Source organism: Stegodyphus dumicola, chromosome 5, assembly GCF_044657685.1.
Source record: "Stegodyphus dumicola isolate Sdum_Otavi_A_Nest chromosome 5, ASM4465768v1".
Classification (NCBI taxonomy): Eukaryota; Metazoa; Arthropoda; class Arachnida; order Araneae; family Eresidae; genus Stegodyphus; species Stegodyphus dumicola.
The window spans coordinates 136,448,672-136,468,158 of NC_140772.1; the positions used below are offsets into that span (position 1 = coordinate 136,448,672).

The 19,487-nt window shown below is 32.6% G+C and overlaps 1 protein-coding gene across 1 annotated transcript in view; it reads right to left on the reverse strand.

Moving 5' to 3' along the window:
- The window catches only part of Prp19 (pre-mRNA processing factor 19), a 43,070-nt gene extending 25,564 nt beyond the window's left edge, over positions 1 to 17,506 (reverse strand). The window contains exons 1-3 of the mRNA XM_085817091.1: positions 17,350 to 17,506; positions 5,961 to 6,110; positions 3,159 to 3,235 (exon numbers count right to left, since the gene is read on the reverse strand). Of these exons, the coding sequence (XP_085673217.1) occupies positions 3,159 to 3,235; positions 5,961 to 6,110; positions 17,350 to 17,368 (246 nt within the window). The 5' untranslated portion in view covers positions 17,369 to 17,506. The remainder of the gene's footprint in view (positions 1 to 3,158; positions 3,236 to 5,960; positions 6,111 to 17,349) is intronic.
- Positions 17,507 to 19,487: the final 1,981 nt, after the last annotated feature.

Genomic DNA, 19,487 nt, shown 5'->3' on the forward strand with positions numbered 1-19,487 from the left:
AAGCTTCTTTATATTATGAAGAACTGTATACTGTTTTAGTTGAAGCTTTTAGTAATTCTAGACCTATAACCTATGTATACAATGAACCAAATGAGCCTGATCCTCTTTCACCATCTCATAACTGGATCTAGATTGACTGTTTTACCTTCACCTGAATCTAAACTAGAATCTACAAGCTCTCAGTTGATTAAATGACAGATGCACAGGCAATTACTATTACAGCATTTTTGGAAAAGGTTTGATAAAGAATATTTGTTAAAATTAAGATCAGTCATGTTTTCAAAAACTCCAAAAAAATCTCCTGTGTTTAAAATTAATGATGTTGTACTTGTACGAGAAGATAATGTGAAACACTGTAACTGGAAGTTAGGTAGGGTTAAGGAATTATTTCACGGAAGAGATGGTAGAATTAGATCTTGTGAAATTCAGTTGGATAAGGGTGTTATTAGAAGACCAATTGAAAGACTATATAATCTTGAAGTTCAGTAAAATTGATGCATTCGTTTACAGACACATGGGTGGGAGTGTTAAATATAAGTTTATGACTATGTATCCTCAAATTGCCAATAGATGGCAGTAGTGTTTATTTGTAAAAAGAAACTGTGATGTCATAATTATGTACATGTATTAGCTCGTCTTTGGTGTCTGTCAATAAATGTTGTATGGAATAACGCTCTCTGTTTATTACTTTAAATTTGATCTAGTCTGATTTATTAGAGACTTGCATATATTTTGTTTATCCTCTGACTGCTCAAATTTTTTAACAAAATTGTTTCAAAAATTGCATATTTTTTATTTCACATTTGAAATCTACACACCAATTCACTAACTTATCCAAATATATGAAATTTGGGTGAAAATCAATCCCATCTTTTGGGAAAAAAGGGCAATTTAATGTCTAAACACTGCACAATATGTAGTACTAACAGTTAAACATTGAAACAGCATGACATGCTTTTAACACAGGAAAAATACAAGCTCACATATTATCATAGGATGAGCAAATGTTGCTACATTTATAGAAATCCCACAATAAGCAGTCAGAGAGTTAATTATATAAAAAAGGTATTATTCATTGAATATATGTGACTACATACCTTTATAAATCCAAACAATTTTTTACACTTTCTTCTCCACTACTTTTACATTTTTATATCACGCCACAATAATTGTTTCCCTTTTTCTCCCTTAAACACATAGCTTCATAAAATACTTTTAAATAAAGTACTTTTGTGACTTTATTTAAAAGTATTTTATGAAGCTTATAATCCATTAAACACATTCTGCAAATACTATAATTAAAAACTTCTTAGTTACGGAACGCTAGGTCTAAAAAATAAAGCTCTCGTTTCGTGTTACAAATATTACAACTTCTTATGTAATATGATGAAAAATATCTACAATTGCAAAATTTTAAAAGGTACACTCCATATATATATATATATAACACTTTATAATCAACTTAGCATCTAAAGTTATAAGTAAATTGGAGTCAAAGTAAGGCAATTCCTTGCTATAGTGCAAGGACAGGTATAATTTTTTTTTTTTTTTTTTAATTTTTGCCTTTTATTAAGTTTCTTTATGTATTTATGTAACACTTTATAATGATATATATGTAATCAAGGTATAAAAGTATCAAACACAAAGGTTGAGTGGATTTTTAGCGAATAATACATTTCATTCTAATAAAAAGAAAGGAATAAATATTACATAAGCCTCAGTTAAAACTTATTAAGTTTATAACTTGAATTAGAAAATTGGATACTTTCTGATTACCCTCACACCTTGAAAAGTATTCATGAGGCGATGCACTATTTCCCAAAATAAGCAACCCATGACATCATCAAAATGGCAACCCAAATATGCAGATATGTCGCAGAATGAGCATCAATTATCAGTGCTTTTGATAATAGTCATTAGTGTTGTTTTATTATTATTGAGTGCACTTTTCTTTTCCCTTGTAAGGAATCATAATGGAACAGTAAAGTTTCCCAGCTCATGAAAATGAAAGCATTGATCATTATTCTGAAACATGGAGTTGACCTAACACTAGAGAATGCAAAAATTTGCATTCCATGAAGCTGTACTTAACAAATGCTAAAATTTTATGGATCAAAATTTGCGTGCTGATAACGAGTTTGTGCAATTCTTTGATGTTGTAAGCAAAAACAGATTTCTTTCTGTAGTGTTTTTGAACTAAAATAGTTTGCTGGGCACATGAGAAGATCAGAAAAAAATGATAAGCATATGGTAAAAAAGGTAAGTATTATGGATATTTCTTGTATTTTAAATTTTGTTAATTGGTTTCTGTTTTATGTAATTCCTACTGCATCATCATTTTAGAAAATGGCTGTTGACTTTTGTGTCTTAGATGAGCAAAAAATTATTAACCAATGGTGGGGACTTTTCAAGAAGAGATGAGGTTGATCAAAAAATACAAAAAATTCTTGCTTTCTAATAAAATTCATAAAAATGAGCAAAAGGAGGGTGTTAAGCAGAGTAATTAAAATTTGTGAACTAATAATTAAAAAAAATACTACATGACACAAACCAAGAACAGCAGCATAATCAAATGTGTAGCATATATTGTATAAAGTGTGATATAATGTAACTTAATTGTAGGGGGAAAGTAGTTAAATGCAAGCATTTTAAATCTGATCTCTTTATTGCTGATATTTTCACAAAAAATTTGGACCAGTATGACTTAAACTCGGATTAATCTCTTTTTATTCCTTTAATCATTCTCTTTCTTTTCACTGACAGATATCTTACATAGATATTTAATTATCTGTAAAAAAAGATTCATGACATAGCATCCATGAAAACAAACATCATTTATAACATAACAGAAACCAAGCAATATGTAATGAGATTTAAGAGTACAAGCATGTTACTATGCGGATATTTTGATAGTGGAAGGAAAAGAGTTTAAGGAAAGTACATCAAAGTAGTAAATAAAACTACATTTAAATCTATTTCAAAATAGAATTCTGGAGAGGGTAAAATTATATTTCATATGTAAAGCAAAATTAAAGTTTTTAATAAGAATTCTAGAATTTTATCATCATTAAAATTTTTACACACTCATCAGATTTTTAAAAATAAGATTATGAATTCATAAATTTATAATTATTTATTGCAATATACATATATCATACCCATTCATCTTGTAAAGTTTTTAATATAGCTGGTATACTAGTTGCAGATGGAGGACGAGGTTTTACAGCTGATGGAGCTGAAAGAAAAACAATTATTTTAACAATTTTCTGTTACTATTAAATGATTCTAATTCACATAATAAAATGTAAAAAAAAAAGTAAAATAAGTAAATCCTGGTAAAATAAAGTCTTCCGCATGTTTCAAATAACTTTCCAATCCCTAATAAATAATTACAAAAATAATAAATAAAATAGAGGGGTAAGAAATTTCAGATAAGCTTTGCTGCAACAAAATTCCTAGTTTATTATAATAAGGTAAAAATTTTCTGTCTTAAAAATTTATTACATTGATATATTCATGTTATTTCTACATTTGAAACAAATTTTAACTCATATTTTTCTAATTAAAAAAGCATTTAGATCATGAACACATTCATATATTCTCTTAAAAATTATGATGTTCATTCATGTTATTTCTGTATTTGAAACAAATTCCATATTTTTCTAAATAAAAAAAGTATTTAGATATACAATACACACACCACTTAAAAAAATACAGACTACTCCCTTAAACACATATTGCACATCCAAATATGAATAGAAACACATAAATGTACAATTTAAAATAAGCATAACAGCATAACATCCGGGAAATTTAAAGCCATGACTTGAATAATGGGAGATCAGAATGCTAATGCCTAAAAGACAAATGAAAAATTTAGGCAGGAACCCCAACCGGAAATTTCAACTGAGATAGAAAAAATGTTTCTACATTATTTACTTGACTAAAAAAGTCAGCATAATATAAAACTTCTTTAAAATATTTTATAGCCAAAAAGATTTATAAAAACTGATTTTTATTAACACACTATTTATCACAACTTTTCTCTTTCAAACAGTTACACCAAAGAAATCACATACTTGCCTTAACAAATTACTCATACCAGGAAAAGAAAGAAGTGTAGCATTTTATTCAATAAATTTGAATTAATTACAGAAAACTGTTATAAGCACTCTACATGGAAAACAGGTATTGTCATTACGGAGTCACAGTAAAAACCAAAGCTTACAGCTTCAAAAAACACTTAATAAAGCATGTTGTTCATTCAATATAAAAATTACAAAACCTTATATTTATATACAGTACAAAGTCTGTAATCCGGATGTCCATTATCCGGAATGATCTATAATCCGGACCTCGAAGCCACAAAAATTTTTTTTTCTATGCTTTACGCATGCACGTTTAATGTTGCGCATGCACAATTAATGTTTACGCATGCGCGTTTAGCACAAAAAAAAAAAAAAAAAAAAAAGAAACAATTTACATTGAAAAGAAATGTTTAATAAAATAAACAAATAAATATTAAGCTTTTTTTGGTACATTTTGATACCCTTTAGATCATAATTGCTCTTTATTTCATAAATTACAGTTTCATATTTTTAATTGTATAATTTCTGCATGCCATCTTACCAGATTTAAATTGATGAAAACCCTTAATCCGGAATAGGCGAAGTCCCAACGAGTCCGGATTACGGACTTTGTACAGTCAAAAGTCATTAATTCAGACACCCATAATCCGGACCTCAAAGCTACAAACTTTCTGTGCATGCGCCGCGTTGACACATGCGCGTAAGACCTTTACTGCTGCAAATATGAGTGTGCGCATTCGCATAATACGGTTATGCATACGCGTTTAATGTATAATGGACGGTATAAGCTAAAATTATCTAATTCAGTTAATGTTGCAGATTGCGTTGTTCCTTAATCTTCGAATTGGATCCGGTTTATTATTTTTTGCAGACTGTTAGAGCAATTTTATAAAAATAAGCTTGAACTTTCGATTATGTCAAAGAGAATTTCCGATCCTGGATCCAAAGGATCTACAAAGCGAAAGTATGTTTCGACGACAATCAAACAAAAAGTGGAATTGCTGCATAAAATGTATAAAGGCATATCCTTTGTTTTTTTAACCATTCCGAAATCTGTTTATCAATTTTACGCTGCTCTGGGGGGGAGGAACGCCGCGGCGCACAATGAATTGGAAGTTGATCTGTCAGCACTATCCTTACCTTCAGGGCAGATGTTTTTATTTTATTTGGCTTAAATTCCTTACTAAGTGCAGCATTTCATCTCGATGTACTCCGTCTTTGATATGATTTAAATCAAATTCCTCGTCATTATAATTCTCTTCCGATAGTGAAGAAAGTGACACAGAGGTTATTGAAAACAAACAAATTTTGATTAGCAAATTAGTCGGTATTCTCAACACAGCAATTATAGAATTTGAACAGCGGAACTTTGTAACTGAACAAGAAATTATGTCTGTTTATAGAATTAAAGAGAAAGTATTATCACATGAAACGAAGCAACTTAAACAACTTACATTGAAAGAAATGTTTAATAAAGTAAACAAATAAATATTAAGCTTTTTTTTTTTTTTTTTTTTTTTTTTGCAAATTTTGTTACTCTTTAGATCATAATTGTTCTTTATTTCATCAGTTAATGGTTTCATATTTTTAATTTTATAATTTCTGCATGCCATCTTACCAAATTTAAAGTGATGATCTATAATCCGGAATCGCCGAAGTCCCGACAAGTCCGGATTAACAACTTTTGACTGTACTGTATATGGTTACTGGAATTCTGACATCACACAGTTATATGTAGTTAGAATAGAAAACAAAAAGCAGTAGAATACTATTTCCATCCAATTGTTAAAATAACCATTTTATGTTTGAATTTGAGACTCACTGCAAACAAACTAGACTTGTTTAAAAAAACATTTAACAAAACAAACTTACTTTTTATTTCTATTAAACTTTCCTCAGAAAGTTCTTTTCCATTAATAGGATCTGTTCCATTTTCTTGAATGTACTTAACTACAAGCCTTTTTTCAAATATACTTCCAGATACTGGAGATACAACTGGCTGCTCTGGAACTTCATTACTCACTAAAACAAAAAAATAAAAAATAATAAATCACTTTGATGGGCATTTTTCTTGATGCATAAATACTTTCTCACATTAAACATAATTAATTTTAAAAATTTACTTTTATTACTCATTACTATTTAGCTACGAAATCCAACTGCTGATTATGAATGAATGATCATCTAATTTTATAGCAACAAACATATGTCCAACTAAGACAATATCTAAAAGTTATATTCCTCTATGCAAATCTTGAAAAATAAATTTTGAACAAAAACGATAGATACAAGTTGATTTCCAAAATTTCTGATGATTTTTCCTTTAATGAAATAAATACTATGATTTTAAAAGTAACAGCTCTAAATATCTGTAATGAATTGGAAATAAAGGAAGCTAACACATGACTGTGCTAACATTTTGCATAATTTTAGTCTTCAAAAATGAATGTTAAAGGAAAGCTTACATCTCTCTAAGCTAAAACTAACAGATTGGGATAGCAACTATAATGATCATAATTTCTCTAATTTGAAAGGAAAAGGATGGCCAGTATATTGTAGCCTTGGCTACTAATGTTTAAAATTAATTTATGACTAGTAACAGCATGAATTATAAACAAATAGCTAAGTTATTGCATTTTATTTTCCAGCTATCGAAATGCGACGCTACGAGCAACGTTTTGAAACCAAAACCTAGCAATCATGAATCAGAACTAGAACTAGTTGCCATTCAGCATAAAGAAATTTAAATATAAATATGAACTACTTATTGGCATTTAGCATAAAAGAAATATAAATATGAATATTAACAAAATATTAAAGTTAATTTTATAAAATAATTAAACACATGAACAAATATATGAAATAAAAAATAATTATTTCTCATGCAATAACTGGGCCACTACACTACTCCCCCACCAGTAACTAAGTTACGTTACGAAGATGGAGAAATAGGTAGTAACTAGTATTGCAGTGTTAACCACTATCAAAATAATTTAGTCAGTCCTTGAATCTAACAGGTAAACGTATAGTTCTGCCTGTGCGAGAATGTTTTTGATTCACATCCGAATTTGAGTCCGGTCTCTGCAAATTAGTGTAGTTAGGTTGTATCAACTGAGAATTTTCCTCAGCTAAAATATATGCTGGTTTCAAGTGATCCAGGGATACATTAACATGTTTTCCTTTTATGCTAATAGTAAAATATTTGTCCTTGCGATCAATAACAGGAAATGGTCCTTCATAAGGAGGTTCCAAAGGTTTTTTTACCCGATCTATTCGCTGAAACACATGAGAACAAGTTTTTAAGTCTTTATGGACAAATATCTGTTCAGATGAATTTTTACGAATTAGTCTCGGTCCAACAACTTCCATCTGTTTCTGGAGTTTATTAGCAAAAGTCTCCGATGCTGTCTGGATACTTGGTTCGCTGAAAAACTCTCCAGGAAGTCTGAGACTCTGGCCATAAACTACTTGCGCGATAGAATGATTGGTATCTTCTTGAATAGCAGTACGCAAACCCAAAAGTACTGTTGGTAACGTGTCCGTCCAAGATATGTTGTTGTGGGCTTTGAATGCTGTTTTTAATGTTCGATGAAGGCGCTCAACTTTGCCATTACACGAGGGGTGGTAGGCAGTAGTGTGTTGTAAATTGATGCCACAGATTTTGGACAAAGCTCGTAATGTATCACTTTTAAATTGGGATCCACGATCACTAATGAGTTTACTTGGCGTTCCGAAACGCGCAATCCAGTTGCTATAAAAGGCTCTTGCGACGTTCTCAGCGGAAATATTTTCTAAAGGAATTGCTTCCATCCAATTCGAAAATCTATCTATGCAAGTAAGACAATAAATATTCCCTTTAGATGGTGGAAGTGGTCCTATGAGATCGATATGGATGACAGAAAATCTTCCTGGTGGTACTTCAAACTCACCTAATTTTGTTTTGGTATGCCGACTGATTTTAGCTTTTTGGCAAGGAATGCAGGTTCTTGTCCACAACTGTACATCTTTTTTTATGTTAGGCCAAATGAATTTTGATGTCATTAATTTCATAGTCGATTTTATTCCTGGATGTGATAAACCATGAATTCGTTGAAAGAAGTGTTTTCTGAAAGCCTGAGGAATATACGGCCGAACATGTTTAGTTGATGTATCACACCACAAATATTTCCCCGAAGGTAGAGAACATTGCTTGAAATTCAAGGAAGTAGTGGTTTGCAAACTCTTCAGTTCTTCATCTTGAGTTTGTTCATCGGCTATTTTATCATAATCTATCGATGAAATTTCATTAACTCTAGATAATGTATCCGCCACAATATTATTCTCACCTTTTACATATTTGATATCAGTCGAAAACTGGGAGATGTATTGAAGTTGGCGAGCCTGTCTAGGTGTTGCTTTGTCAAGTTTTTGACGAAAGGCGAATATTAAGGGCTTGTGATCTGTATAAATTGTAAATACTCTTCCTTCTAGATAATGCTTAAAGCGTCTAACTGAAAGATATATGCTTAATAGTTCTCTATCATAGGTGCTATATTTTTGCTGAGTATCACTTAATTTTTTAGAAAAAAATGCTATTGGCTTCCAGGAGGAGTTTTCATATTGTTGCAACACTGAGCCAATCGCCGTATCTGAAGCATCTGTAAATAACGCCAGAGGTAATTCAGAATTGGGAAAAGACAACAGTGCCGTGTTCACCAGGTCATTCTTGCACGTTTCAAACTGTTTTTCAGCTTCTTCAGTCCATTCGATTTTACGTTTGTCCCTCTTTTTAGCTCCCTTGAGATACGCATGTAACAATGCTTGATTCTTCGCTGCATCCTTTATATAACGACGATAAAAGTTAATTATTCCAAGAAAGGTTCTAAGTTCATGAATTGTTTCTGGTCGTTTGTAGTTAGTAATAGCTTGAACTCTTTCTGGCAAAGGACGGGAACCTTTAGGTGTAATTAGGTAGCCTAGAAACTCGATTTGGGAAACAGCAAAGACAGATTTTGAAACATTAATTCTTAACCCAAATGTATGTAATCTTTCGAAAACTAATTTAAGGTGATTTTCGTGTTCTTCATGGGTACTGGATGCAATGAGTATATCGTCTAAATAGGGAAAAACGAATTCTAATTCTCTAAAGACTTCATGAATAAATCTTTGGAACGTTGCAGGAGCATTTTTTAAACCGAAACTCATTACATTAAATTCGTATAAACCGAAAGGAGTGATGATAGCCGTTTTACATTTGTCTTCTTCTGCAATGGGAATTTGAAAATAAGCTTTGAATAAATCAATTTTAGAAAAAATATTTGTACCTCTTAAAATATGATGAAAATCTTCAATGCGAGGAATTGGGTATCGATCAGGTATCGTCTGAGCATTCAATCGTCGGTAGTCTCCGCAAGGACGATATGAACCATCCTTTTTCGTAACAAGGTGCAAGGGGCTTGACCACTGGGAGTTTGATGGACGAATTATTCCATTGTCAAGCATAAATTTAAATTCCTCTTTAGCTATAGCTAAGCGTTTTGGATCGAGCTGTCGTGCCTTTGAATAAACGGGTTGACCATCAGTCGTAATAAAATGTGTAACACCATGTTTAATTTGTGTAGGAAAAAGGTTAGGTTTAGAAATTTCGGGATATTTCGACAGTAAATCGAAAATTTTTATGGATTTATTTAATGTGGTTACTGAGTAATCACTGGAAATAGCAGCGACATCACACTGGACACAAAGCTGTGTTACACCATCAATTAATTTTTTCTTATTTATATCGACAAGCAATTTATATTTGTGAAGAAAGTCAGCTCCTAAAATACCTTTTGTGACATCAGCAATTATGAATGGAAACTGAAAATCACGACGTAATCCCAAATCAAGAGTTAGCGTTTTTATGCCATAAGTGGAAATATGTGTGCCATTAGCTGCATACAGTTTATATTCAGTTTTACATTTATTCTGTGAAGTAGCAGGAATTATGCTTACGTCAGCTCCGCTATCAATAAGAAAGTGAAAATTTGATCTTCGGTCACGAACAAATAAACGAAATTTGCGACAATCCTTCATATTTTCTGCAGCAGCGTTTGCCGCTGAACCTACTGCAGATTCGAGTTTTCCTGGTTTTTGAAATCGTTTTTTACCCAAGCACACGGAGGCTTGCATTTCTCTGGAATGCATTTTGCTCCAAAACGAAAGTGATAAAAACAAAATTTGCCAGTAGGGTCATATCGTTTACGAGATCGGCTTCGAGATCGTGAACGTGAATTACGTAAATCCGAGTCCCTGCGTCTTGAGCGAATGGTTATTTGATCAATTTTTTGTTCAAGAAAGGTAATTCTTTGCAACAAATCATTTGCGGGAACGGAAGGAGCATTAGTACTAAATACTTCTGGTTTCCGATTCATATCACTAATTTTATCTGCCATAGACGCTAACTTGGTTACATCTTCATCACTAACTAATAATATATTTTTTATGGAGTCAGGTAGCTTCTCCAGCCATAAAGTTTTGATTAGATTTTCAGACACATCTGTAGTAGCAACTGATCTCAACTTCTGCAAAAGTTGGCTTGGTTTCATGTCTCCAAGTTCGATACCAGTAATCAAACGTTTAATCCGTACATTTTCACTTTCTTTGAATAAATGTAATAACCTAATTTTAGCATCCGAATATTTTGTGGCACTATCGTTCGTTACAATGTCCCAAATATTTTCGACGAACTTAGGTTTGAGCTGTGAAACTAAATAATTAAATTTCGTTTCTTCTGAAACGATATTACTAATTTTGAACTGAGCTTCAACTTGAAAAAACCATATTTCCGGTTTATCAATCCAAAAAGGAGGCATTTTTACACTCACCTTATGAAGCTCCGGTGACTGCATCGTATCTTTCATAGCAGTTTCAGAAGAGTCATTTGTTGACATTTCGAAAATTAATCAGGGTCACCACGATGTAGCCTTGGCTACTAATGTTTAAAATTAATTTATGACTAGTAACAGCATGAATTATAAACAAATAGCTAAGTTATTGCACTTTATTTTCCAGCTATCGAAATGCGACGCTACGAGCAACGTTTTAAAACCAAAACCTAGCAATCATGAATCAGAACTAGAACTAGTTGCCATTCAGCATAAAGAAATTTAAATATAAATATGAACTACTTATTGGCATTTAGCATAAAAGAAATATAAATATGAATATTAACAAAATATTAAAGTTAATTTTATAAAATAATTAAACACATGAACAAATATATGAAATAAAAAATAATTATTTCTCATGCAATAACTGGGCCACTACAATATCTTTTTCCTCCATTTTCACAGCTGAAAAAGTGAAATAAAACATCAAGCTTGATCTTTTTCAAGCAGCTCTGCATGAAAGATTTGGTTCTACTTTATTTTCCCTTTTTTATTTTCAAAGATTCAAAATTCTTTTAAGGGTTCTAAATTTTAAGAAAACTGAATGTGCTCATTTTGCTGAAAGGTTAACTTTTCCTGAAGAGAAATATTTTAAATATTTCACTGTTAAACTTTGAAAGATGTAATAAAATGCTGGTTTCGGTTGTGTTTTATATGTCTTATCATTAAATTCAGTTTTTTATAAGTACATAAACATCTGCTTTTTTTTATCTAATGAGTTAAGAGAGGAAAGTAAGCATCCATATAGAAACAAATTACCTAAAAATTCAAATAAGCATACATTACTTATCTAGAACAAAATAACAACATACTGAAAGATGAATAATGTTCCTAGACAGAAATGTCCTCAAAGGAAAATTTAATAGCTAAAAATAATTTTTTCTTTCTCTTCATGCTATCCTAAATTTAATACATAGTTTTTACATCCTTAACATTTAATATTAGGCTTTTAATTATTAAGTAAATGTTTTTACTACCAAAAAAATTAATATTTTGGGTTAATTAAATTTTACTTATTAATAAACTGAAAAGTAATAGCTTTTCAATAAACACGAAAGATGATATTCATCCAAAAAACCTTCAGTTGTGATTCTGTAGAGACATTAGATATTTTTTTTGGAAGCAGGAAGGATGAAAAATGAGCAACGCCTTTGCTGAGAATTGAACCACGGACCTCTGGAATACGCGCCCAGTGTGAAGACAACCACACCACGAAGGCATACTAAGAAGGCAGGAGAAATACCTTATAATTCGATGGGTATAACTATTTGCTTCTGGTGCAACACCAAATCCATTTTATCATACACGTCAGCAAGAAATCCAGAACTGAGCTTAAATTGCTCTGCAACCCATTAGAACTTAGTTCCAGTACTTCTTAATTATTTGACATAAATTGAACTTTTAATTGGAGCACACCAAAGCCCTAAGTAAGAGGGCTCCTGCACTTTGCTTAACCACTATTTCAGCAGAGAATACTTTTGATAAGATTTTTTTTTTTTTTTTTTTTTTTTTTTTTTTTTTAAATAATAAGTAAGACTTAAAATTCAATTCTAACTTCTGAATGCTTTCCTGTCTTTCCCTGGAAAACAGATCCTTGGACAGGATTTGACTCAGTCTGAAGGTGTGCCCATGACCATCTTAGCCAAATCAATGCAAGTAGTCAAAATCAATGTTAGTAATGTCAAAAGTAATGAAACTACCCAGTGCAAGATCCTCATACATATTAAAAGGGCTGTGGAGTTGGTAGGGAAAATGACTGACTCCAACTCCTGGAATTTTAATGACTCCGACTCCCTCACACACACACACATACATATATATGTAAACATATATATATATATATATGTGTGTGTGTAAACATATACACATGGGTTTATCATTAATTTAATAATTTAACTGAGTTTATCTAAGTCTTTATTTATCTCTTTACAGTTAACTGAATTTTAATTATCTAATTAATTTATCATTTCGAATATTAACTAACTGATTACATTATTAGTTATTTAATTTACTTTTGTTCCTCTTTGTTAATGATTTTCCATAGAGCTACAGAACATTAGACATTAAGCACTGATCCAGAAATAGTTCCTCTTCATAATAAAAATTAATGATTTGCAAATAGATAGCTTCAAAGTTAATAGTTCTCCATCAAACTGTATGGTAACCATTTGCTAATTTCACACTTTCTCCAAGTTGGCACAAATGCCAATACACTGCTCGACAAAATTAGGAAAGCATGTGATTTAGTGGGAATAGAGAGCTGGTAAAATGCAGCAAAATATATAAAAATACTTTTGAAAGAGACAAGAAAATAAAAAAAACTGAATAAGTAAAAATCATATTTAATGTGAATCAAGTTATACAGTCAAAAGTCGTTAATTCGGACACCCATAATTCGGACCTCAAAGCTACAAACTTTCTGCGCATGCGTCGCGTAAGACTTTTATGGCTGCGCATATGCATGTGTGCATGCGCATAATACATTAACGCATGCGCGTTTAATATATAATGGACAGTATAAGCTAAAATTATCTAATTATCTATTTCAGTTAATGTTGTAAATTGCGTTGTTCCTTAATCTTCGAAGCGGATCCGGCTTATTATTTTTTGCAGACAGTTAGAGCAATTTTATAAAAGTAAGCTTGAACTTTCGATTATGTCATAGAATTTCTGATCCTGGAGCTCCCAAAGGATCTACAAAGCGAAAGTATGTTTCGACGACCATCAAACAAAAAGTGGAATTGCTGCAAAAAATTGGATAAAGGCATATCCTTTGTTTCTCTAACCATTCTGAAATCTGTTTATCAATTTTACGCTGCTCTGGGGGGGGAGGAACGCTGCGGCGCGCAATGAATTGGAAGTTGATCTGTCAGCACTATCCTTATCTTCAGGGCAGATGTTTCTATTTTATTTGGCTTATAATTCCTTATTAACTGTAGTATTTCATCTCGATGTACTTCGTCTTTGATATGATTTAAATGAAATTTCCTCGTCATTATAATTCGCTTCCGATAGTGAAGAAAGTGACACAGAGGTTATTGAAAACGAAAAAATTTTGATTGACAAATTAGTCGGTATTCTCGACACAGCAATTATAGGACTTGAACAGCGGAACTTTGTAACTGAACAAGAAATTATGTCTGTTTATAGAATGAAAGAGAAAGTATTATCACATAAAACGAAGCAACTTAAACAACTTACATTGAAAGAAATGTTTAATAAAGTAAACAAATAAATATTAAGCTTTTTTTTTTTTTTTTTTGTAAATTTTGATACCCTTTAGATCATAACTGTTCTTTATTTCATAAATTTCAGTTTCATATTTTTAATTTTATAATTTCTGCATGCCATCTTACCAGATTTAAACAGTGATGATCTATAATCTGGAATCGCCGAAGTCCCGACGAGTCCGGATTAACAACTTTTCACTGTACAAGAAATCACCTGTTATTACAAGAAATTAGCTGGGGCCATAAAAAATCCTCATTACCCATAGCTTTTACAGAGAAAAAAATAGACACTTATGAACTTTGTCAATTGTCTAAGGTGTGGAGCCACCTTGAATAGCTTTACATCTGCAACATAACGAATGAACCATGCGAATTAGCCATAAAGAGGAATGCATGCCGGTATTACATAATCTGGGCACATTTTTCATGTTAAATACCTTGAATGTAAATATATTGATGGTTTGCAAAAACTAACATGCAGTAAAAGTAAGTAATATAAATGCAATTTAATTAAAGTAAGTTTTACTTAAGAGTTGAATTTTCACAATTTGTACAAATTGAAGACATGCTTAAAACATACGTGTATGTCACATAAAGGCATAGCGTTTCTGACTGCCTTGCTGAAGAGCCCAGGTTCAAATCCCACAGAAGGCATGGATGTTTGTATATGTATAATGTCAGTGCGGCATGGCAGCACTCTAAATATGCAGCGAGCCGAAGTCCTCTCGTGTGGTTTGGTGGAAGGGAAGAGGGGTGAGTGACCCTCGAACCCATCCCCCCCCTGGGGTGCTCTCCATCAAAATTGGGCACAGGGGTAGAGTAGACTTTAAGGTACCCCTTGTATTATGGCGAAGTTGTTGTTTAATTTATCGCCAAGTTGCTGTTTCATTTATGGTAACCTGAGTAGTTGAATGTTATGGAAACCCTATTTGTGACGTAATCGGAAGAATGATTCTGGGAAATTGTGAATCATGGGATGTTTTGTAAGCGTTTTTGTGGTGAGTGTTGGTTTGATTCTTTAGACGGTAGAATGGCCGAGTGCAGTAAGATTAATTTGAAGTTTCTGTACGATTTGGAGCGAAAGAGGAAAAGAGCTTTAATTGACTGGTGTGTAAATGAAGCTTTACTTAATAGCCATTATAAGTGTCCTGTATGTAGGAAGGATATGCATCTAGTCAAACGTAAAAACTGTTTAGACGGATTTGAATGGGTTTGTAGGAAGAAAGGTTCAGATGGTCACTATGTGAAGCGTTCGATCAGAAAGAGTACCTGGTTTGAAAAAAGTCATTTGAGTATGATTGATATTTTGATTTTTACGTGGCTCTGGGTGTACGAAGCGAACTCGAAAATCATGGTAAGTGAATATTTGCTTTTGGTAGTGCTTAAATGTATAACATGTTTTTTCTTTTCTTTGTTATAATATTATTATTTGGTTTAAACAGATTTTATTGAGATTATGTATTTTTTGTTTGCCTATATTGTAGACTTTGGTGCTTCTTTAACTTTTCAAGTGAAAATATATCGATGTGCACATGGAACAAGTAAAGGGAGTGCGCAATGCAAGTTTGTGCAATTCTGAGATTTTTTTTTAAGTGAAAATAGGTCGACATGTACATGGATAAAGTCAAAGGAGTGCGCAATGCCATTTTTGTGCAATTCGGGGTTTTTTAAATGAAAATAAGTCGATGTGTACATGGATACCGAGTTTGTGCAATTGTTTGTCTTGTTATTTTGGCTTTGTGTAAAAATCGCCACTTTGCAAGCCAAAATAACGAGTCAAAGCATTGCTCAAAATCGGTATCCATGTACTGCCAAAAATCGCCAAGGGATACCCTAAACTATACTTTTACCGGGCACGGAACTGAGCTAATCGTACTGTCATCTGAATGGTGCTCAAGGCAGGCATAATCTAGCACTCCTTGCCAGAAGGAATTTTGTGGGCTTTTGCAGACTTCGTCAGGCGAGTGAGCATAAACAACAACTCATAAAGGGCAGCAATATTTAGATTTTTGATCTTCTGTTGGGGCATTCTGAACCCACTTCATAGCAGGTTTCAGCTACCTTCATGGGTGGCTCATTGGAATTTCAGTTAATAATTTTTTTTTTTTTTTTCAGATAAGCTTTTTGCATCTTTTTGTGACTTAGTCTTCCAACAGCTTAATTCCTAATGATTTTTTAAAATGTCTCCAGGTTCTAAACTCTAACCGTGGATCTTCGGAAGACATAAGTATTCTTGAGTTTATTGAAACCACATCTAGTATCAAAGATATTTACCATAAGCCAGCTTCGGTGTACATGGATTCTTGTCAAATATTTTTGGTTAGAAACTTTACGTTTTTACCATCTAAATTTTTTGTTTTTGTTTTGGATTTTTGGCGTAAATTGTGTGTTAAAAACGTATGGAAACCACATTTTTGCAGACATTTTAGGCTTAAAGTTTGAAATTTAGATAGTGTGTATAAGAGTAGTTCCATGTTTTTTATCTTACATATATATGCATATATTTACTTTTATTTTTTATTTTTACTCCAACTGATTACCTGCCTTAAGACTAAGTTTAAAAAAAGTCTGAAGTCCAGAAATATCAAAAAAATTAACACTGTTTTGTTCAGTTCAAATATATATTTTGGCCATTGAAAAAATAACTTATGCAAAAGATATGCTTTACATGCACAAAAATCAAATAAAATTAGGGGAAATAAAAGCATGAATATAAATAAGTCAAGACACAAAAGCGGTCAAACAACATATTATGCATCGAATGAATGGAGTGTGGTCTCCCAACAAAAATAAGCAAGTTTCAGAGTTCAGCCGTTTTATCTGCCTCATATATCCTATATACACAAATGAGAAGACAGCGGGCCCTTAAAAATCTAAAAGTTCGTCGCTATAAATTTAAATATATAAATGTATATCAGCAGGACATCCCAGGGACCCCTAAGCCTTCGGGCCCCTATGCAACGGCATTCCTTGCATACCCATATTTACGCCGCTGCAGATAATACACAGAAAAATAGTAACTTATCTAAGACAAAACAACAGACTGAAGAGGTTCACACGAGCATTAAAAGGAAATTAAAATGTTTAAAAGATGACATTTCAAAGCTATCACAAAATACTTACATGCGCAACTAAGAGACATCGTATGTTAGAATTTTTCTTTTATATTTAGATCACTAAATAAGCAAAACGTGCAATTTAAAGTAATTTAATACACGCCGTTGAAACTTTCGCCGACACTAGACTTATTCTTTGTTGTTGCCATACGTTTAAATGTAATACTTTGTAAATAGAAGTTCCATGACATGGGTGAAGTTGTTTCCACTCTGAAAATCAACTGTTAAATGAGAAAAACTTTTAAGTGAACGGCACAAAAATGGTTAAACATATATTATCCGAGACTGAAATGAAGTTTTATTCGAAGCTAACATTTATTACCCCTCTCCGCTTGACATGCTATTGACTCTTTCTTTCCTTCTCTCTGTGCGTATATATACATATATATATATTACATATATATATATGTAATTGCTTCAAAAGAATAAAGTAACGTTAAATTTAATTTTAAACAGTTCTCTTGCGCCATTGCTGCAAGAAATGAAATTTGAATTTAACAAACATTTTCTATTCGTAAAAAGCAAATTTAGAGGTAATAAATGTAAATGAATTTAAAGTTAATAGTTTTTTTCATGTGAATTTTAATTGCTTTAGTCTTGTATTATTATTTATACTTGGTGTTACTTGTGTAGTCTGGAACTGCAGTATCAAATGTACTTTAAAGCATTAGCGAATTTTAATTTTTCTCTTCTGTGCAAAAATATATATACCGGGTGGCCATAATTAAACTGACAGTGCTCACAGTGTTCCGTAGCACGATCTATTTGCGAGAATAATGCCACATTTTGTAAGAAGATTAAACACGACGGGGGACGAAGGATTCCGCGAAAAAAAATTAGTTCTAAAAGTCACCGCTAGGGGAATATTTGGCGCTGTGTAATAGAAAATAGAGTGTTAACAAATGCAAATTAATACGGAATAAAATTTATCGTAGGTCCATTCTTCTATGAGAACATTACCCCGACAGGACCGGAAACGTGTTCTGTTACCGGAGAGAAATATCTCCACATGTTGAACAGCTTTGTCATTCCGACACTTCAGCAAAGACAATGCCTGGGGGAAATCATTTTCATGCAAGATGGAGCCCACCCCACACGTTGCTGTACGGGTGCAACAGATGCTACGACAGAAATTCACAATAGAAAGAGTCATTAACCGCTACTTTGCAACTGCATGGCCACCTCGGTCGCCTGATCTTACCCCATGCGACTTCTGGCTATGGGGTTATATTAAGTCCAAGGTCTATCAAGGAGTGGTCCGGGACCTGGCTACGTTGAAGGATAACATATCACGGACTGTACGGGAGATTCCTGTAGACATGTTACTTTCTGCTGTTGTGCATACTGTGCACAGAATGCAATATGTGGTCCACAAAAACGGCACTCACATTGAACCTCATTTGAATGCAAAATAAAAGGTAATTTTCGTATTGATTTGCATTTGTTAACACTCTATTTTCTATTACACAGCGCCAAATATTTCCCTAGCGGTGACTTTTGGAACTAATTTTTTTTTAGCGGAATCCTTCGTCCCCCGTCGTGTTTAATCTTCTTACAAAATGTGGCGTTATTCTCGCAAATAGATCGTGCTACAGAACACTGTGAGCACTGTCAGTTTAATTACGGCCACCCGGTATATATATATATGCAAAATGTATTTTACATTAGATATATATATATTATTAGATATTTATCAAATGGATTGCAGGCTGAGCCATTTTATTGTGATAAAACTGCTTCATTATATGATAACTACGTGATTATTAAAATAAGATTGCATTATTAGATGAAATAAGATGACTTGTCGAGAGTTGCAGCGGAGTGGTGTTGGAGAGGACTTCATCCTAACTTGTAGACTTTGCTGCGTAGTTAGAACGATGGATGCATAAACCAGAAAAAAAACTTGAAGACATGGCCTAAATTACACAAATGATTTTATTTCTTCGATAATGCACATTATCACTATGGTTGCGCTATGCCCCCCATAATTTGTTCAGCTTACATCTTAAACAATTCTTAAATTTAAGAAAGGAAACTTTGCTTAGCCAGCGGCACAACGGAAAGTAGCGGAAGAGACAAGCGAGAAGAGGGCGTTCCGACGTAATTACCCTTTTTATAACAAGGACGTTAGAATCAAGGCGGCTA